Source organism: Neolamprologus multifasciatus, chromosome 8 (genome assembly GCF_963576455.1).
Source record: "Neolamprologus multifasciatus chromosome 8, fNeoMul1.2, whole genome shotgun sequence".
NCBI classification, from domain to species: Eukaryota; Metazoa; Chordata; class Actinopteri; order Cichliformes; family Cichlidae; genus Neolamprologus; species Neolamprologus multifasciatus.
This window is the reverse complement of record NC_140446.1, coordinates 15,562,871-15,585,222: the sequence shown is the minus strand read 5'-3', so window position 1 is coordinate 15,585,222 and position 22,352 is coordinate 15,562,871. Positions and strand designations below refer to the sequence as shown.

The 22,352-nt window shown below is 41.0% G+C and overlaps 1 protein-coding gene across 1 annotated transcript in view; it reads right to left on the bottom strand.

The window, feature by feature from the left end:
• Nucleotides 1–22,352, bottom strand: part of ngfrb (nerve growth factor receptor b) — a 37,425-nt gene that overhangs the window by 8,221 nt on the left and 6,852 nt on the right. Inside the window, exon 3 of the mRNA XM_085170619.1 lies at nt 17,693–18,049. Within this exon, the coding sequence (XP_085026745.1) occupies nt 17,693–18,049 (357 nt within the window). The remainder of the gene's footprint in view (nt 1–17,692; nt 18,050–22,352) is intronic.

Here is a 22,352-nt window from a genome sequence, read left to right as displayed (position 1 = left end):
GATTGAAATTCATCTAAACTTTTATTGCATGTCTTGCCATTACGGGAACAAAAATCTACTTCATAATATTATATACATATTACTATTATATAATTAATATCATAATCCACACATAATCTACACATTATCATGTGCAGCACTGACACAATATCAATGCTTCATTTCAAAAATTATAATAAAAAAATGCAGTTTTTCCCTCTTCAGTGTCATGGAATATTTTCATCACTTCCTCATGTCTTAGGTTTCTATTTCATATTTGTCACATTTGTCAGATCATCAAACAAATTTTATATTGGATTTAATATTTGATTTTTATATCTGACAAAGATAACCCAAGTAAATATAAAAAGTATTTTTTAAAATAATGTTTTTATCTGTGATGACCAGAGCTTTTGGAAAGCTGGGTTAAGCCACAAACAGCACTGATTACTACCAGACCTGTTGATTCAACAAATCTAAACTCAAGATTAGTTAAGAAACAAAGTCATTGACATCTATCAGTCTGGAAAGAGTTACGAAGACATTTCTAAGACTTTGGGACCCCAGTGAACAACAGTGAGAGCCGTTAAAAAACTGGTGAACCTTCCCAGGAGAGACCGGCCTACCAAGACTCATTCAGGAGGTCACAAATAAACCCTGAACAACAGAACTGCAGGCCTCACTTGCCTCAGTTAAGGTCAGAGTTCATGATTCAACAATAAGGGCAGGGATAGCTCAGTAGGTAGACTGGTGACCCCATGATTGGAAGGTCAGGGGTTCAAATCCACTGAACGGCTACCCTGAGGTACCCCTGAGCAAGGTATCGTCCCTACACACTGCTCCCAGTGTGCCTGTGCCTGCCGACTGCTTCACTGAATGAATGGGTCAAAAGCAGAGAGAGTAATTTCCCCACGGGGATCAATAAAGTATACATTATTATTAAGAAAGAGGCAAAAATGTCATCCATGGGAGAGCTCCAAAGTGGAAACTACTGCTGACCAAAAAGGACACAAAAGCTTGTCTCACATTTGCCTAAAAACTATTTCAATGATCCCCAAACCTTTGGAAAAATATTCTGTGAATGAAACAAAAGTTGAACATTTTAGAAGATTTGATCCCTGTTACATCTGGTATAAAACTAACATAGCATTTAATAAAAAGAACATCAGAGCAACAGTCAAACATGGTGGTGGTAGTCTGATGGTCTGAGGCTACTTTTCTGCTTCAGGACCTGCATGACTTGCTGTAACAATGAATTCTGCTCTCTACCAAAACGTCCTGGATGAGAATGTCCAGCCATCAGTTTATTCCCTGAAACAAGCTCACTCGGGTTATGCAGCAGCACAATGATCCAAGAAACATCAGTAGGTTTACCTCAGAGTAGCTCAAATGCAAAATGAAGGTTTTGGAGTGACGTGGTCAAAGTCTGGGCTTAAATCCCATTGAGATGATCTGGCATGACATTAAACAGCCCATTAATGCTGGAAAACCCTCCAATTAAAACAATTCTCCAAATTAGAGTGGGCCAAAAATCCTCCACAGTGATGTGAAAGACTCATGGTCAGTCATCACAAATGCTCAATTGAACTTCTCACTGCCAAGGTGTGCACAACCAGTTATTAGGTTTACGGGGAAATTACTTTTTAAATGTGTACTAATACGAAACTACCCCATTTATAAACTGAGAGCTGTTACACAAGGTCTTCTGAGCATTGGCCGCACTTGTAAATTATATCTCCGTAGAAGGACCGGTAAACACATCTGCGGTATGCTAACACAAGATAGGGCACTTCTTATTTCCAAAAATAGAAATCCAACTTTCTGCTTCCTCTATAAAAACTGAGAGGAAATGTAGAGTGAGATTTAAACTCTGAGTTTGTCAAGCAGCAATGCATGACACAAACTCACCTATTCATTCTTGAAATTAAATTATTGATTTAAACAGATTTAACTGTGCTGCAGCTCGGGTCAGTGCACTTTTGCTCAAATCGGAAACGCTAAAAGTGACCTCACAACATAAATGAATTTCAAGAATTAACTTCATTTCTAATGAAATCAAATCAAAGGATTTTGTTATTTGGAAAAGAAAAACAGCAGCAAACATATCCAGACTAAGGTTGTTTTTTCATAAATAGTAGCAGTTTGTTTGATACTCCATGGACTAGGACATTCCCAGCACAGCAATATGACCGGAAAATGGTTTGCAAAGTTTAAATATAGCTACAGATACAAGTGGTAACTTGGCAGATCACATATTTCCGTGTTACTTTTACTGTTTTGCCTCTTTTCACCACAGCAAGTGTAACAATAAATACTTATTATGCTGACAAACACAACAAGCACTCCCACAACACTTGGTCATACCCCATCCTCCACCTTCCCCTCTCCCCAGGGAGCCATTAACGATGGTAAGAGCAAGTTGGTCCATCCAGTCCTGCCCACATTCCTCCAACCATTAGCAGACACATTCGCTCCTCGCCGCGGATGTGGAAACCTATCCTCGCCTGTCACTTACTTACAGTTACTCACAGCATGGACAGGAAATCAGGCTGTTGGTTTCAGAGGGCTCTAAATACCTCAGGAGAGCCGCTGAGTGCAAGGCATCCATTTTTTACTAATGAGGCGAAAACATTTTTAATGAGAGCTAACTTAGATCGATGTGCTGAGCTGCTGCGGGGATTTTAGCTGAAGGAAATTTGAGGAAGCACTTTATGGTAACAACAATTAACTGAACATCAAATCTACGTCGATGATTCTTAATCATTAACCTTTAAGGCCACAGCTTTTTCTCACTAACTTGTCTTAGGATGACACTTGTGCCTCATTAACCTGAAGCCTATGAGCTGTAAATGCAATTCTCAGTGCCGGACTCATTTGACACTTGACACACAGCGAAAACATTTGTTTTGTGTGCAGTTTTATTTTTTAACTATGTTTGGTATTTACAAGCAGCCCAGATGCCTGTTTGTCTTCATGTTAGCTTGTTATTGTTGGTTCTTTGCCAGTTTTGCCTCCTGCTTAGCTCAGTAAGCCACATGCTTCTGTTTCCGGTGCTTTAACTCACTCAACACGACTTACTTGAAACCATTTTTGAGTATTATTGCCAAAGCCACAACATTCCTGGTCTTCACGCTTCCATATACTAACTCATCTTGCTTGTTGCATTTTAAGCCAAACTGTAAAGATCTTGGAAACTTTGCATATATAGTGCTTTTTTGTGGCTTTATGGGGAGTTGCACAATACCAGAGATAGCACCTCAGCTAGCATCAGAGACAGCTGAAACCTAGATTTACAGATGAGGCTCTAAAAACTTGAGGCTCATCATCCATCCAGTTCAATAACTTTTGGAAAGTCTGTATCATCATATTTTTTTATCCCATTCATGTGTACTGATAGCTAACAAGACTTTGTAAATCTGGCATCCTGCTCTCATTGATATGTAAAGGAAAACAGATGGATGACAGAAACAAAACAAGAGTCAGTTATATTATACGTGTGTGGGTTGCTGCTAAACTGGTGGATATATTATACCTTTATGAGTGGATGAAGTGCCTAAGAAATAGTATACATATAAACAGGCTTCTGGTTAATCACTACAAGATATCATGTTGCTTCCTGCCCTCTTCAATACTAGGTACCACACCATAGAGAATACACACACACACCACCACCACCACCACCGCCACCGTTACCACCATAGCGTGTTTGTTTCTACTTTCTTTACTTTCCAACACACACGTGCGCACGCTCACACAAAATCAGACACCGTCCCATAACTGAGAGCTGCTTTGTCCGGCTAAAAATATGTCCTCTCTCCATCGTTCCTCTTCATCCTTCAGTCTTTTCCCCACATTACATCTGGCTACACTTTTACTCGTTCCTACTGGGCAATTCCGTTTCTGTCAGTCACTCCTATGATCATTTAGACCAGGGGTGTCCAACTCCAGGCCTCAAGGGCCGGTGTCCTGCAGGTTTTAGATGTGTCCTTGAGCCAACACAGCTGATTTAAATAGCTAAAGTACCTCCTCAACATGTCTTGAAGTTCTCCAGAGGCCTGGTAATGAACTAATGATTTGATTCAGGTGTGTTGACCCAGGGTGATATCTAAAACCTGCAGGACACCGGCCCTCGAGGCCTGGAGCTGGACACCCCTGATTTAGCCACACCCTTTAACCTGTCCTTGAGCCAAACCAATAATGCTACACATAAATTGTTTCTTATCATCACACCTTTGTAGTGATGATAGTGCATCGATGAATCAGCTCAGCCCTAGCAGACGGGAGTGACCTTCTCCTGCAGAAGTTCAGCTTGTTTCCAGTGTAATCATAATAAGACATAATGTGGAAAATTTGGAACATTTTAGTAAACACGCGCACGCTCAACAAAATCAAAGCAGAAGATGAAGCTGTAAAAACAAAAAAAAGCTGCTGTCATTGATTGTTTGAAAATACAAACGCACTCTTTTTTTTACACCAATCTGACAAATTCAATATTTGAAATAAAGAATATACAAAGACTTATAACAAGCTTGGCTGACATAAAACACGAAGAAACATTAAATTCAATTCATCGCAATTAAATAACAGATTTAAAACCCAAACACGGTGTTTAAAATGATTCTTGTATCCAGGGAAATCCATGATAGTCACATGAAGATTTTTAATGTTGTTTTAATCATTCTTATTATTTTCAGTTTTCATGTGGATGATGAGCACTCTTGTGTAAGTAGGCAGCACTCTCAATCTGCACAAAGCTTTAAATAATAAGCTGTTTTCAATATAAGGCAACGGTGGCAAAGGGAAGCTGCTTCACTGGCATTATTTGTCTTCCCTCCCATCTTTTATCAGTGTATTTTTAATCTTTATTGTAAATGCTAGTTATATACTTCACATACAGGTTATTATTTGTCTCACAGTTTAAACCAGGGGGGTTCCTCCGGTAAGAGCGCCCCTGTCATTAAAACTATAAAAGTTGAAAGCTGCGGAGACGTCAAAATGACAGGCTCAGTCGGTTTTGAATTATCAAAACATTTATTATATTTATTGTTAAGCATTATCTGGCTGTTAGTGAAATTACCAGAGTTGTCTTGCTTGCTTTGTCTGATAGTGATTCACTTGTGACAGGAAATCCAGGCTCTTGTGCACATTAAGCGTGTAATAAGAACCTGTTGTTCTGTGCCCTTTACATATGTACTATATAAGAGCAGCAGGACTGTGCATGCAGCTTGTGTTCACAGCAGCTGTGTGCTTGTTTGTGTGTGTGCAGCCACACCTGAGCTGAACTCGTCATTCCAACCGCTTGCGGACTCGTGCAAACAGGTGTTGCTGCAGTTTCAACACCGTATACTTTAAAGCCTGTCTTATGATTTAGTCACAAAAGACAGGAGGGGCTCGGTTTGCCTTTCCGTAACTGCATTCCACCTGACTGCAGCCATAACAACCACAAATCCCTGCACATCAAAACCTGAAAAGACATTTGTATATTATTCATTATTCATTAAATGAACCACAACTATTTTTATAATAGTTGTTACAAATACAAACAAAGCAATGCCCTTCAAATACTGCAGAATGCTGTTACTCTTGTTTTGTTAATCTGTCTTTTGGCCTCTGGCTCACTTCCTACTGTATGCAACCCATCTACTCCTTCTGCATACATGCCTTAGACACACCCATGAATGTACAGAGTGCATGCATGTGGGCACGTCTTTCTGCGTGTGTGTGTGTGTGTGAGTGACTGTTCTGCTGCAGAAAGTGATCAGCACTCGTAGAGGTCAACCAGAGAAACCCGAGAGTGCAGAGGAGTAACTCCATCGCTTTTATCGACCAGGCCGCATTCTCAGCATCTGCTCCTGTGCTCCACTCTCGCCAGCTTTCTCCATCTCATTCTCTCCTGCAGCTCTTTATTTGTTTTCCAGTGTACTAATCTCATGCTGATGCATTTTCTCTTGTGCAGCTGCTTTCAACTGGTTGATCACTATCCTTAATGTAGAAACAAGTCTGTTTTTTTTCCTACAATTTCAAATGACACATGCAAAAATTGTTGGAAAGGTTGCGGTGGAAGGAGAATCCAGATATAGAGACAGGTGCAGTGGAGGTAACACACTCCCAGCTTTTGATTTGAAGATTGGAGTTTGAATCCCATTGCGACTTCCTTTAATAGCTAATAGTTATACATTTAAAAGCTATTATGTTCAAGTTTTACTTTACAGTAAGGTCAAGCACTCAAAACACTTAGGAAGAGTTAGGGAAATTCACAATCAGGTAAAATCTGTGTCAAAGTGAAACCTTTAATGTGTTAAACAAACCGTTAAAAGGTCAAACTTTAACTGAAGTGCTTTTGCAAAATCAGTTGCTCGTCACAGCCTGCATGACTTTATCACCTGTAAAGAATTTCAAAATGATAAATTGTAGAAAAGTGACAAAACTGCATTTTTTTCTCACACTGACAATGATGTAACAAATGCCCCAATGCCGCAAAATTACATTAATGTCCCTCTTTATTCAATAATTCAGCCCTAGGCAGCTTTAAAGATAATATCAGTGAGAGAGAGGCTCAGTTTGGCAGAGACACATGCAATAAATCCCGATGAGGACAAAAGCCCGAGTCTCCGAGCAGAACTTTTGGCAACGAAACGACGACACGAGCGAAAGCGCAAGTGTTGTGGTCACCCTTGCCACCAGAACTGCTCACTCATGCCAAATCAGCTCTGAAGGTTTTTCCTGGAATCTCCGGGGCAAATTCCGGAATGATGACAGGAAAGTGAGTCAATCCCACACTGACAGCGAAGAAAAAGACCCAGTCAACTTTAAGATCTCCTTCATTGTTACAATGCTCATACTGTGTGGAGAAGGGTGCAAAGGGGTTAAAGAGAGGAGGTCAGCTGCAGCCATACAGCCATACAGAGATACAGGCCTGTGGATGTGAAGGGGACCAAGCTTTGGCAACACAATGAGTGACTGTGCAAGACAAAGACAGTGAATTGTTTAGTCACTGGGGCTGGGGATTCGTCACAGCCACTGATGTGGTGATGCCTTGGATGCAGGAAATCGGGAATGTTGATGGCATTTTGTCCTCCGTGGTTTCCCCAATTCATATCCTGCTCTTTATCCTTATGGGGCCAACCAAACACTAAACTTCTCCCACACAGGAGTGCCATCCCATCCAATCATAGCTAAGCAAATCATAAAGAATCAAGGGCCTGTCGACCGTTTCAATATCGTTACACGTTGAAGTGGTGCACGTGTTCCTCCAGACTTGATATTTTAAAAGTCTGGAGGATTTTCGTTATTGAAAAGCAAAAATACACGGGATGTTAGTGTGTCAGCGCTGACGCTACAGCCACTGTGTGGAACCAAGATAAGAAAATAAACAGCTACAACAAAAGACCCCAGAAATGATCATAGTTTGATCAATTATAAGCTCAAAAGACTTTTCATTTGTATTGAGAAATACAAAAGATAAAATATTGCTGCAAAAATGTTGATATTAAATTCTAAATTAACGTTATAGACTGTGCTTTTGACCGTTATAGGCCGTGGCACCGCATGAGAATTCATTCAAATTTAAGAACCCCCTCTGCAGATTCAGAAACGTCCCTTCTTTTGCTTCTTTTCCTTCGTCCTTCGAATTGAACTGCCGTGGCCCTGAGAGCTCTGCATGGTCCTTGTTAGTAGATTATGCTTTCTGATTTCTGGAGGGCAGCCTGTCGATTGTTAAGGTCAACCAAACTCCGGAAGGAAACTGCTCCCCTCCCCTCCTGCTAACCTATCAATAACCGAATGAACTTGGACCAATCACTCTCCCCTCCTCCCGTCCTTTTTTGTGTCTCTCTACTGAAACCATTATCATATGTATACGTGTCTATAACTTGTTAGTTAATTCTTGTGTCTTTGTAAAAATATCTCCTGTTTAAAAGAGGGTTTAAAAAAAAGCAAACAAACCTCCACATTTCCACCTACTAGCTCACATGAGTAATGTTCTGACTGACAGTTCACAGACTCCTCTGCCAATGAGAGAGGTGAGGCAGGGGAATCAGGGTGACGTGTGTGGTTTGTTTTTCTGTTTGTTTGCCACAAAGATTACAGGAAAGCTAACAAGTTATTACTGAAGAACCTCGATTAACAGGTGGAGCATGGGTAACACGCCAAAAAAAAAAAAAGACGCAGCTCTAGATAGGGCATTGACCTTGAGAAGGGTGATTGATGTGCCTGTTGGATTATTGCCAGATCTGTGTGTGTGTGTGTGTGTGTGTGTGTTGTATAATTCACATTAAAGTAACCCTTCGAAGTTTCTTTTTGTGCATGTATGTGCATGAATAATACAACTACATATGTCCTGCCAGCCACAACTTTTTGCCCTCGCTGCCACAGAGCAAGAATTTGAGGCTCTGGCTGATAGATACAGCATGTCCCGTCAGCCCTGAGTACGATCTCAAGGAAGAACAGGGTCATGGAGCAAAACCTCTGTCTCCCACCACATTGAGGGCTTTTAGCCAAAACCTCAAGATGATAAGAACAGGCAGTGAGTACTTTATCCTGCTCAATCATTGCTCAATCATACAGCTTTAACCAAGGTCGAAAGAGGCCTTGCAAAGTTGTGTTAACGTGGCTGCATTATCCTACTCATAATGCATTCTGAAATCATCTTTCTCCAAGCTTGATGGGCCTCACAAGAACCAGCCCTGCATCTCCATTCCCAAACCAAACCAGTGCTCAGCAAAGCAAACCACTGCATCTCAGGTAACCGAAGCCAACCATACAAACCCTGTCTCCTTATAGAGCACAAACTTGCCGTGACGAAGATAAGCTGCTCGGATTAGTGTATTAAGTGCTACAATAAAGGGATGTTGGCTGTACAAAGTTCAGGACTCTGACGCTTCAGAAAGAGATTTTATCCTTGGTCCCATGGAGGGATTTAGGCAACAAATGTATGTATGTATGGTTACCACTGCCTAAGGACAGGACCACGGCTTCTTAAGTGAAAACCTTTAGCGAGCCCTTATGTGTCGTAAAGAGACCAATTTTCTGAAAACATATGCTACACCAAGGATCGGGTCCCCCAGCACAAACACAGTAATATACTGTATGCAGTTAAGTGGCAGGAGGATTGTTGTGAATTATACATCAAGGAAACCAAACAACCTCTGGCTAAGCGGCTGCCACGACAAAAAAGAGCTTCCTCATTAGGCCTGGACTCCACAGTCTATTTAAATCTGCAGGCCAGTGCACAGTCTTTAAGTGATGAGTACGTATCCTGGATAGGGAGGAACGCTGGTTTGAGCATGGAGTCAAGGGAAGCATTTGTGTGAAAAGGGAAAGACTACCTCTGAACTGCAGAGGAAGCCTTAAGTGTGATTTAGACTGAAATATACAGTGGTTTGCAAAAGTATCCAGCCCCCTTGAACTTTTCCACATTTTGTCACATTACAGCCACAAACATGAATCAATTTTATTGGAATTCCACGTGAAAGACAGGTCAGGGTATAAAGTTATTGAGAAATTTAAAGCAGGCTTAGGCTACAAAAAGATTTCCCAAGCCTTGAACATCCCACGGAGCACTGTTCAAGTGATCATTCAGAAATGGAAGGAGCCCTGAAGTATGGCACAACTGTAAACCTACCAAGACAAGGCCGTCCACCTAAACTCACAGGCCGAACAAGGAGAGCGCTGATCAGAAATGCAGCCAAGAGGCCCATGGTGACTCTGGACGAGCTGCAGAGATCTACAGCTCAGGTGGGGGAATCTGTCCATAGGACAACTATTATTCGTGCACTGCACAAAGTTGGCCTTTATGGAAGAGTGGCAAGAAGAAAGCCATTGTTAACAGAAAACCATAAGAAGTCCTGTTTGCAGTTTCCCACAAGCCATATGGGGGACACAGCAAACATGTGGAAGAAGGTGCTCTGGTCAGATGAGACCAAAATGGAACTTTTTGGCCAAAATGCAAAACGCTATGTGTGGCGGAAAACTAACACTGCACATCACTCTGAACACATCATCCCCACTGTCAAATATGGTGGTGGCAGCATCATGTTTTGGGGGTGCTTCTCTTTAGCAGGGACAGGGAAGCTGGTCAGAGTTGATGGGAAGATGGAGCCAAATACAGGGCAATCTTGGAAGAAAACCTCTTGGAGTCTGCAAAAGACTTGAGACGGGGGTGGAGGTTCACCTTCCAGCAGGACAATGACCCTAAACATAAAGCCAGGGCAACAATGGACTGGTTTAAAACAAAACATATCCATGTGTTAGAATGGCCCAGTCAAAGTCCAGATCTAAACCCAATCGAGAATCTGTGGCAAGATCTGAAAACTGCTGTTCACAAACACTGTCCATCTAATCTGACTGAGCTGGAGCTGTTTTGCAAAGAAGAATGGGCAAGAATTTCAGTCTCTCGATGTGCAAAGCTGGTAGAGACATACCCTAAAAGACTGGCAGCTGGAATTGCAGCAAAAGGTGGTTCTACAAAGTATTGACTCAGGGGGCTGAATAATTACGCACACCCCATTTTTCAGTTATTTATTTACATGAATAACTGAAAATCATACATGATTCCAAACATTTTTTTTTACAAATAAAAAAAAATGTTTGGAATCATGTATGATTTTCGTTCCACTTCTCACACGTACACCACTTTGTATTGGTCTTTCACGTGGAATTCCAATAAAATTGATTCATGTTTGTGGCTGTAATGTGACAAAATGTGGAAAAGGGGGTTCAAGGGGGCCAAATACTTTTGCAAGCTACTGTACATCGTAACCTACACTGTAACCTTCCACGCCATTCAATCAGCCTGCTGCCTGGACCAGACGTGCGGTTACATTTCAGGTTCACATCAGGTTACATGGAAAATGACAGCGTAGGGTTAAAAGGGGGGTTTTGGTTATGTTGTAAGTTACGATAAATCTAAATCAGGCAGAATCAGCTTTCTGTGGCTTTCTTAACTGGATGAATGATGCACGCATCGACTGCACACTTACTTTGAGTAACTAAACTGAAAAATGCTGTAGAGGCTATGAGTAAAATGAGAGAAGCAAATCTACCTTGTACTAACATCATTTTCTCATTATATTAATATGAAATTGGGGATTAGAAGGCCAGCATTTGGTATTCCTACAGCAATAATGCACATCAGTAGATGTCACCTCGTCAGGATTGTTATCAGCATCGGTTTTAATTAATTTTACTTGCCCCAATGTTGTTGTGACCCCTGAAAGGATTGTGAGGAATTATATCATGTTGTTCCCTCCACATCCCCCAGGGGGGAACTTATACTGCCTGATCACTCCACAACCCCCACCCCTCTCCACATACAAGGCTCTCATGCCCTTTAACCTTTGACATCGCTCGCTGGCCTGCAAAAGAGTGGAAGTCGTATCACACTTCTTTAGATAAGGATCTTGCCTTTAAATCTCCAACTCTGTGGGTCTACCCTGACAAAAGTCTGGTCACTATTACCATGTTTAGCCATCAGAGATAGAAGAAGAGAGTGAGTTATTCCCCCTAAGACACAAAACATAGCATTAATCCCTTTGGAGCTAGACCTGGAGGAAATTGGATTTCACCCCACATGTCAGCTGAGTATTTATCCTACTATATTAAACACATGAGAAGGAAAATATAATCCAAAGAGTAAAGCAGAAGATCCAGTTTTATCTTTAAAGGAAAATAACCCCCAGTATAAGCTGATGTTCTGGTCCTTCTACCTTGATTTAAATTACGTCTCCACCGTCTCAAGTTACGACTTGTCTTTAGTGGTCTGTGTGTTCCACTCATTCCCTCCACCTCCCTGACTTTACCCTTCAGGCCTGTGTCGCACGACTCCGCAGCATTAATGGATGTGGACGTCTGGCATTGCTACAGATTTGTATGCGCTGATAACGCTTCTGCTTTGGTAAAAAGATTACGTTCGAAATAAAAGGCGCATGATTGGGTTAGAGTGAGGAACAACATATGACAATAAAGCCCATACACAGTGAGCTGTAAGTCATTCTGCCGGAATCGCATTCATCATGATGTATGCTTTGTTCGTTATCTAAAGGATGTTTTTCGTATTGGGGCTCTGGCTTCTTATATCTTGATCTCGGATGAATCATCTCTCCAAACACCACTCTTTGCTTTCAGACCACAAGCTGATTCAAGCTGCCTTAAAGCGTCATCCTCAGTAGGAGATAATAGCAGCGCAGCACTTGGTGGAGAACAGCAATATATGTTGTGTCTGCTTTTGCTTATTAAATAAACTTCTCTCTCTGTATTTTCTCTGGTTCTTTTAAAGCCTGGCGGACACAAAATGACTGATTAGTCTCTGTTTTGCTTCTGTTTTCACACATTCTAGTTTCATGACTCCTCACAGTATCGGGTAGGTTATTTGAAATTTAGGGAAAAAAGTCCAAACTAAATGCTTCTTATTTATTGGTTTATTTCATATCCACACACCTGCATCCATATCATCATGGTTTTGAGTTTCTATTGTATGTTTGGTAATTCTTCTACTGCTTAGCCATGCTTTAGGAATTAATGGAATTTACCACTGATTTGCTGAAATATGCAAGGTCTTCCCTGAAAAAAGCGTTGTCTGTATGGGAGCATATATTGCTTTAAATCTGGTGTATATCTATCGGCATCAATTGTACCTTTCCAAAGCAAAAGCTGCCAGTTCCATAGAGACTAATGCACCTTCATACCATCAGCAATACCGTCAGAGGCTTTTTAGTTAAACTAAACTTTTTATTCATCTGGTCACAGAACAGTTTTCTACTTTACTTCAGTCTATTTCAAATGAGCTTTGGTCGAGAAAAAGAAGATGCCAGCGTTTCTGGCTGATGTTCACAAATGGCTTCTTCTTTGCATGAAAGAGCTTTAACCTGCATTTATGGTTGACATGGTGAACTGTGGTCACAGACGATCATTTCTGGCAGCGTCTTTGAGCAAATGCATTGATTTTCATGATAGAGTCCTTCCTGTTTTCAACACAGTGCTCGCCTAGGGCTTAACGTTAATCAGCATTCAATATTGTCCCTTGCGCACAGAGATTTCTCCGGATTTTCCTAATCATTTTATGATATTATGCACTGTAGATGATTAAATATTGAAATTCTTTGCTAAATACTCTAGGAAAATCAGTCTGTCCTATTGTCAACAGAAAATTGTATATAGTGTGATCAGCTTCATGAAATGTATTCTTTTATTGATCACTAAGCAAATGTCTACGTGACTTTTGACATGAACTCTTCTGTGATAAACAACTAACAGCTTCCTCTTTCTGTAAGAACATACAGATTTAGAAAAAGGGGAACCTATTTGTACACACACACACACACACAGACATACAGACAAGTATAAATAAAGAACGCAGACAGTGATGAGACGCAGGTCGTGCGTCCATGACTGCCCTCGCGAGTAAAGACAACTGCAGTGTTTGTGTTTTCTAACTCAGGTGTCTTAGCTGAAGAACTACGGGGTGATTTAAAGAAATCCCTTGTCAATTAAATTTTGTCCTTCGATCTTAGCGATGGAAACAACAGACACGTTTCTGTGACTCCAATCCAAGGTCTGACTGCTGTATCCTGACGTCGTGGGAAGCCAGCACGGAAGTCTGTCGACAGCCCTCTCCAGGTAGAGGTGAAAGACCTGGGACGTTAATTCAGGTCCAGGCCGGTGAACCTTTCTGGTCCACAACGTTGGGATCCAGCCAGACCACATGAACAACCAGCAAAAGATGAGTGAGGGTGAGAAAACACTGTTTAGGTCTAACCCGCCGCAAGGGTCTAAGTAGGTCTAACCCGCCGCAAGGGTCCAAACAGGTCTAACCCGCCGCAAGGGTTTGAAGAAATAAACACGTGAAATAGGTTGAGTTCGCCGAAAGGAACTAAGTTTAGACTGGTTTCAGAAGTAGCCGTGAAATACTTCGTGACAAATCAGCGCGCAAATGTCTGTGTGTATGTATATGTGTCTTGGAAGTAAGTTGATTTTACAGCACAACACGCTGCTGAACTACTTCCATTGTTTTTTTATTGTTTTCTTTGTGTTCCTGCAAAAGCCCAAGTGCTGGTGACAAAGGGGAAAGGTTGAGTTTCGCCTCATAAAACTGACACCGCTCCGTGAATAGCGCAGAGTAGAAGGGCGTGTCAGCCACCACCCCCGAGTCTAGTACCAGAGAAGGCTCTGCAGTTCTGTGATAATGGGGAATCAGCCCACAAAACTCACTGCTGACGAGCAGTGGCTAGAAAAGAAATGTCCAGGCGCCGGACAAATCAGTGCTTGTAGATGGAGAAATCCTAAGAAAACAAAATGTCCCACTTGGGAAGGAAAATGCAGCCCCTCAGCATTAACACATCTGAAGGAAGCTCTTTAAAAGAAGCAGTTAGGCGAGACGAAAACAAAAAGAAAAAACAAGAGAAAAAAGATAAACAACCAGAAAAAACAGAACTTAACTGCCAGTTTAGTAAGACCAGAAGACGAGACACCGTGCAGTGCTCGCAATACCTTTATTAATCCACCACCTGTTCCTGCAGCCGCACCACCCATTATACAGTCACCCAGGTGTCTTAGCTGAAGAACTACGGGGTGATTTAAAGAAATCCCCTGTCACCTATTCTGCATGTTTACTCCTGAGAGCTTCTCCCCTCTGCCCAGTCATATCACTGACCTGTTGCTAATTAACCCAATTAGTAGTAAAATGTTCCTCCAGCTTTTCAGAACCACTTACTTTTCCAGCCTTCTGTTGTCCCTTTCCCAACTTTTTTGAGACGTGCTGCTGTCATTAAATGGCTTGTATTTGTATAGTATATACACATTCAGTCATCCACCCATTCACACACTGGTGATGGCAAGCTACATTGTAGCCACAGCCACCGTGGGGCACACTGACAGAGGCGAGGCTGCTGGACACTGGCGCCACCGGGCCCTCTGTCCACCACCAGTAGGCAACAGGTGAAGTGTCTTGCCCAAGGACACAATGACCGAGACTGTCCAAGAGGGGGCTCGAACCCACAACCTTCCGATTACAAGGCAAACTCCCAACTCTTGAGCCACGATCGCCCCACACAACAGCCTTATTTCTTCTTTACCCCCTGGAGTGAACAGACACACCAACATATCACATGACCGGTTTAAGATGACCTAGCAGCTAGACACAGCACGAGTTTCAACTTTTGTCGAAAGTGCAGACTTTAAACTACATACCAGTTTTCATTATAACATTGGAGTCATTTGGATTTCTTGGCAGTTTGATGTATATAAGTCCTACACCAAAAAATAGATAAGAATTCAAAAGCAAAAATATTCTGAATCACATTTAGTGTTATATTTTAGATAGTTTCAGTGGTTATTTTGGGAACATATATAACAACTTCAACCTCAGAGTGTTGAATGGTACATTTGCTCATTTCAAACATATGTTTTCTGAGTAAATTATGAGTTTTGGCATCATTGCATTCTTGTTATATTTACATTAAAATATCATTCCAGCTTATTTGGGATTGGGGTTGAATTTAAGAATGGGTATTCTACTGATATACTCTTTGTGTCTCCTTACACACATTTTAATTTTAATTTACAGAACTAGTAATCCAAATCTAAAATTAGTTGTCTAACTCAGTGTTGGTCCAGCCTAAACAAATTAGTGCAGCAACAATTTCTGATTAATGCTAAAATCGCCCAAATACTGCAGTGGGACACAGGAACACTCAAGAGAAACTGTGCCTTCTTTGAATAAACAGGAAAAATTATGTCCTGTTATAATTATACCAAGCACATTCGACATTAGTTTCTCACTCATTATTGGCTCTTCTTTTATTTGGCCCCATGGGCTAAACCGAAAGCCCTCCTAGGCCAAAAAGTGCCATGGGAGGACGTACAAAAGGGTCCCTTTAGCCTCAGACTGGCTCTGTGTTCGCCACTGTGATAACAACATCCTTCAAACCACTTTCCCAACAGACTGCTTGGCTGATCAACAGACTCCTTTTATTGTCACCTCACAAAAGCGTTGATTTAATCTTTGAGGCATCAGATCATTGGAATGAGCAGTGACTCCAGTCATACAGAATTCCTGATTTGGAGTGTGATACCCACAGGGTGCAATGGTATAAAAGAAATTCAGAGCCCTGTTTAGAGAAATGACCTTCTTCTAAACCCTCAACATAGAGAGAGTGTGGTCTTTGTTTCTCTCTTGAGATGAGTCGCTGAAGACAATGAGACAAGCTTCAGTGTGGCATTTAGGTCGATGGGCCAACAATGTGTATAGTGTCGAACTTAGATGATCTGATTATGAGGCTGACAGAGTGGATGTCAAGTGTGTTGTACATTTCATTCAGTGCCGGACAGCGAATTTGTGCTCACGTAGTTTCATTCAGATCGTTGTGACCCTGAGCGACACACTTCATCACTCATCCTTACTCGGCACAGAAGTTGAAACTTGGTTGGTATTTAGATCAGGTCACCTCACAAAGCCATTTATTAGATAGCTGACAAATAACTATATGAATGGTCTTATCACATCACAAGAATACAAAATCAGCAAAGTGCTGTAAACACTCTTCTGAGAGTTTGGTCCATATTGACATGATAGCATCACAAAATTGCTGCACATCCATGACATGAATCTCTTTTTTCCAACAAATCCCAATGGTACTCTATTAGATTGAGATCTTGTGACCACAGTTTGATGTGATGCAACTTCTGCGACCTGATGTTTTATCCTGCTGGAAGCAGCCATCAGTGACACTTGCTCAGGTAGGCTGTGTTGTTTAAACGATGCTCAGTTGGTGCTAAGGGGCCCAAAGTGTGCCAAGGAAAAATCTCTCAGACCACCATGAGCAGCCTGAACCTTTGATATAAGGCATCGCGGTTCCATGCTTTCATGTGGTTTACCCCAAAATTCTGACCCTACCATCTAAATGTTAAAGCAGAGATCGAGACTCATCAGAACGGCCAAAGTTGTTCCAGTCTTCTCTTGTCTAGCTTTGGTGAGTCTGTGTGAATTGTAGCCTCAGTTTCCTGTTCTTCACTGACAACAGTTACATCCGGTGCAGTCTTCTGCTGCTGTACCACATCTGCTTCAAATTTTAAACGTTGTGGGTCCAGAGATGTTCTTCTGCATACCTTGGTTTTTTTCGAGTGGCTCTTTGAATTACTGTTGATTTCTATCAGCTCCAAGCAGTCTGACCATTCTCCATTCTCTGACCTTTGATATCAACAAGACATTTTACCCAGTTAACTGATGTTCGCTGGATATTTTCTCAAACCATTTTCTGTAAACTCCAGATATTTATAATTGTGTAGGAAAATCCCAATAGACCCCCAGTTTCTGAAATACTCAGACCAACAACCACAAAGTCACTTTCTTCCCCATTCTGATGCTCAGTTTGCGTGCCTAATGCATTGAGTTTACACCATTTGATTGCTGAATAGATATTTGATGAATAGAAAAGCTAAGAGGTACTGGGTTTAGACTTATATTGTCTAAACATAATGAGAGTATGGTGCTCAGGTGTCTGACTTTACACGGAACATGAATTCCACACTTACAGCTTGTTGAGAAAGTAACACTTAAATAAAGAACTAGTCCGAGTACACAATCAGGGCGTTATGCCAAGAAGCTTGTTTGGTTTAGATTGTTTGCTTTAAAATACATCATGAAACTTTTTTAACTGTACATACATGTGCCCTTTGACCCATTAGACTTCATGTTGACAATATGAGCTACTTGTCCTACCTTGGCAAACCGTATCGCGGAAAGGGGTGCATGACTCTAACTCCTCCAACTCATCACAGGTACTGCAAGGAATACAAGGCTCCCAAAAGCTTTCCTGGTCCGAGTAGGTGTCCCCAGTGCAATTCTCACACTTTGTGTCACGGTCATCTTCACAGCTGTACAGCATTCCCTGACCTTCAGGACACTTAGTGCAGGGTAGACAATTCTGAGAGGGTTCGTCCAGGTAGAAACCATAGTTGCACGTGCAAATGGCGTCGGCGGAGTCAGTGCAGGGAGTATGCATGCGCAATAGACCTGAGCACTGCGTGCAGGGCTGACATTCCTCTGTGTGGCTTATGCTTTCTGAGAAGGTTTCACCTGAAGAAAGAGAGAAGAAAACTGACATGAAAGCTGTTCATTTAACAGAAAGATAAATACAGATAACATTCTGACAAAGCCTTTGCTATAAGAAACTACACACTCTTTTTGAACATTTCCACAGCCCATTCAGTTGGTCTCTGCAAATAGCTGAATGGCAGTCAGCAAGGCTCATTAACCAGTACCTAAAGCCATTAGGTTCCTATGATTTTAGGTCATTACCTAAAGTTTATTGAGGCCACTGCTGTTGTGATTAATTTTATTGTATTTACCCATTGTTAGTGATACCACTTAGCCAAATAAGTCAAGAGTGTGTATACATCTTATTTTCCAGCATCTGCAACCGCTCCAGTGATGTTATTGCACCCTTTAAGCTGTCAACATTAGCTACACACTTTAGTTTGAATGAATTAATATTCGGCATTATTCAAATAACCGGTACTGTGATTTGTTTTTAGTGAGCAGGTTTCAAGTCTTTATTTTTATATTTAATATTTGAAATATAATATTTCATTTAGATTTCTAAATATATTTAATTTTTTAAAATTAATTTTAATGAGTGAGATCGTCATCTTGGGGAGAGTGATTACAAAGCACACAAAACACAGTGGATGCAGAAAAAAAAACAAGTTGAATAAAACAACCCAGACGTAGAAAAATGTTTTCTCCTTCACAACAAGCACATCTTAGTGAAATCCTTCGCACATTTTGGTTTTTGTCACTTCCACTGCTGTTCTGTCACGTTAACGTCTCCCCCGAATCACTTTTGTTGTCTTGTGTCAGATTCTGTTTATTTGTTGTTGTTTTTGTTGTGTGTTTTTGCGGCATTTTTTTTCCTTTTTCTTAGATTTCAGTACGTTTGACCTCTTGGGGCCACCGTAGGATTCAGTCTTCCAAAAATCAAGTTGGGACAAGGGAATTAAGCTATAAGGTTATTTTTCCTGGTGGGCATATAAATGCAAAGAGGTCGCTAGGAACAAGAAAGGACTTTAACAGTATTTCATAAAAGGATGTTTCTAGAAAATTATCACAGTTACTTGAAATGTTTTGTAAATGATATGTAGTGCAGTATATGTGCAAAACTTCCAGGACAGATATAGATGCAAAGGACACAATCAATATTGCATGTTTTATGGAATTGTATTTCGGCTAGATAGAGAACTGGGAAACCCACTAAATTATGCAACAGACCCATTTGTAAGAGCAGCTCGTGTGTGTATGTGTGTATTAGAGACTGGTGAATTTATCTTGGCAGAATCTAACTTCATAAATTCTGCCAAAAATGTGTTGTTGTTTTTTTTTATTTCCAGTCTCTGACTCTTGTAGAGTTGCAGTTTGTCCTTGGCTAACGCAAAAATATCAAACAAGTTCAACAAAATAAATACTTTTTGTGGAAACTGTGGGAAAGCATTGTACCATTTTTTTTATAAATTCCATAAAGCAAATATAAAGATCCGTTTGCTAATCTGTAGACTAACAGCAGCAATGAGTATCTATGATAATGGTAAATAAGATGGAAGTGAACTGCTTTGATAAAGACATATTTTAAGATAAAGCAAAAGAAAACAAGTGCTTTAACTCTGACTATTATGTCCTCAACTAACTGCTTTGTGAGCAAGGTGGTGAAATGTGTGCAGATTTTTTCTTGTTTTCCCATCTTTAAAGCAAACTGAAATAAACTAGTCTCTCGTAGGAGACAGAAGACTTTTGGTATGCAGTCTGCCATGACCCTCTGCTGTTCGGTGTCTGATAGCGTATCAAGTTTTTTTGGTCTGCGTCACTGGCCCACCAACCTCGGCGAATGCTCTGATGATGCAGAGATTACAGCAGAGATAGGGAGAGACAGACAGACACGGACGGACGGAGAGAAGAAAAGAAGGTCGTGTCATTTGAGAACCCGATGAATCTGTGTGTGCAGTTCTGCCTTAAATTGATGGTGGCAAATGTGGGTCCTTCACATTTTTGTTTAATTCTGTCTTCAGAGGTGGACTATTGTCCCCCCTCTTTATGTGGGCCTGTTGCAGTCGTGTACTGAAACCCTACCGCCACCATCACATTCCCCCCTTGCCCCTATTATGTCCCACTACACCCTCCCCACTCTTGGACTACCCTCACTCCCCCTTCCCCATGAGTGCTCTCAGAGCCATTATCATAATGCCATGCATCAATAATGCAAGTCAATACATTAATAACATTAAGCTGTAGCATGGAGAGAAGAGCTGGGGTAGTGGGGGTTGGTTATGGTGCTGGAGGGAGGGGGAGTACTGACGGCCTCTTCGTGGCTCGGCGTATCATAACTTTCACTACTTGTCTAAAACTGAATCCTTCGCTTTGTTTTCAACACCCATAAAAGGACTCCTGACTTTATCCTCTACGGCTGCCGAATGTGTGTTAGTCTGTGTGAGTGTGTGGGAATTTTCCTAGACATGTTTGTACGTGAGTGTGTGTGAACCATTTACTGAGAAGTTTGCCTTGTTTCTATTCCACTTCCACGTACAGCTGTACTTATTCTGTTTCATCTCCACTTATCTGCTCATTCAGCCAAACTCCTCAAGGGCTTTGGCTAGCTATCTTTTTTAGCACTTCTGCCAGGATCCTGTTAACTATCTGCACTAAATGAAGCCTAGGAAGTCTGTGTCCTATAAACAGATTGGTGTGCAATCTGATTCTATTAAAAGTAGGCAATATGCCTGAACCAGCACATGGAAGGACATATGGTGGGTGGAAGGAAATGCGATGCTTTTGTTTTGAGACTCTCAGAGAAAGCAAAACTGTAACATATTATGGTTCCTCATGTAAGAGTTGAGCGGCACACAGGACATCATACCAATTCAATTAAATTCAATTTAAATTTAAATTCAATTTTACTTATTTAGAACCAAATCACAACAACTGTTGCCTTAAGGTCTTTATTATTATTATTATTATTATTATTATTATTATTATTATTATTATTATTATTATTATTATTATTATTATTATTATTATTATTATTATTATTATTGTAGAGATCCTAAAATAATACAGAGAAAATCCCAACAAGTGGTGACAGTGGGAAGGAAAAACTCCCTTTTAACGGGAGGAAATCCCCGGCAGAATCAGGATCAGGCAGTGGGAGCCATCTGCCATGATCAGGTGGTGGGGAGGAGAAGGAGACAGATCAAAAGAGGCTCTAGGAAGAGAGCCATAGATTAATAATAACTAATGACTGGATTCAGAGTGGTGTATACCACCAGTCATGAGTAAAAAATGTGTATTTCTAACTGGATGAAAAGTGGTTCCTGGAGGTTGCTGAGGAAAGCGGTCGCACAAAAGGTGCTTCACCAAACACCGCCTTGTGATTTCTTTGGACTTCCACTCCTGGCAGGATTGTGGCGTTGCATTTACAAACACCTGAATGCTCCAAAGCAGAAACTGCCAGAATGTCTGCTTTTTTAGAGGTGATCACAATTGCTGATCATGAGTTAATCAAGGGCCTTTGATTATCAGCATTTGACTGCTACTTCCCCTCTTAATCCGTATGGAAGCAGTTAGCGTGTCATTACTTTTCCCCATGGTGCGTTTGCATTTCGGCTAAGTTTTTATCAAACAAAAGTAAACATGTGGTGTAATATGTCACCTTTTGTCATTCACCTGACGTTATACTTACCTTATTTTAAGACACATGTTTTTATTATGTCCCAATATGTAAACCCTTAGAGTTCAATGAGGGCATGCTTTCTTTTGATTATAACTGTAATTCTTTTGTATTAAGCCCGGATAAAAACCCATTAATTATTAACAGTAAACTAGAAACAGCTTCCAGCGTGTGGTTCACATGTTCTGATTAGTAAAATGCCGCACATCTCCTTCTTAGTGTCAAGGTTGTTCCTACACCGTGACTCAAAAGCACATGAACAAACCAAAACTGAAACATGGGACTATCCAAGGAGCATGTGAATGCATAAAAACTTCCCCGAGTCTAATAATACAGCACGGCCTGCGCTGTGATCTGACTTGGATGCTATCATGGGGAAACATCACAGCGATGATAAATGACATATTTTTAGAAAACGAAACTTGTCTAAAATGTGTCCGGCCTTTGGAAAATACACTAATGCTGATTCATGTTAATCTCACGAAGTAATTAATCAAACAAACTAACAACAGACAGTCTTTTTATTTTGTTTCGTAGCCTTTGCAACTAAATTTGTGGTTGTGAAGCAGGTGAAAGAAAAAGAAAGAAGCCACCAGCCAAGCTTTTATGCATATTACATGACACTGTTCAGGCTGGCTTGTTAAAGCAGAGATTTGATAAGCGCGC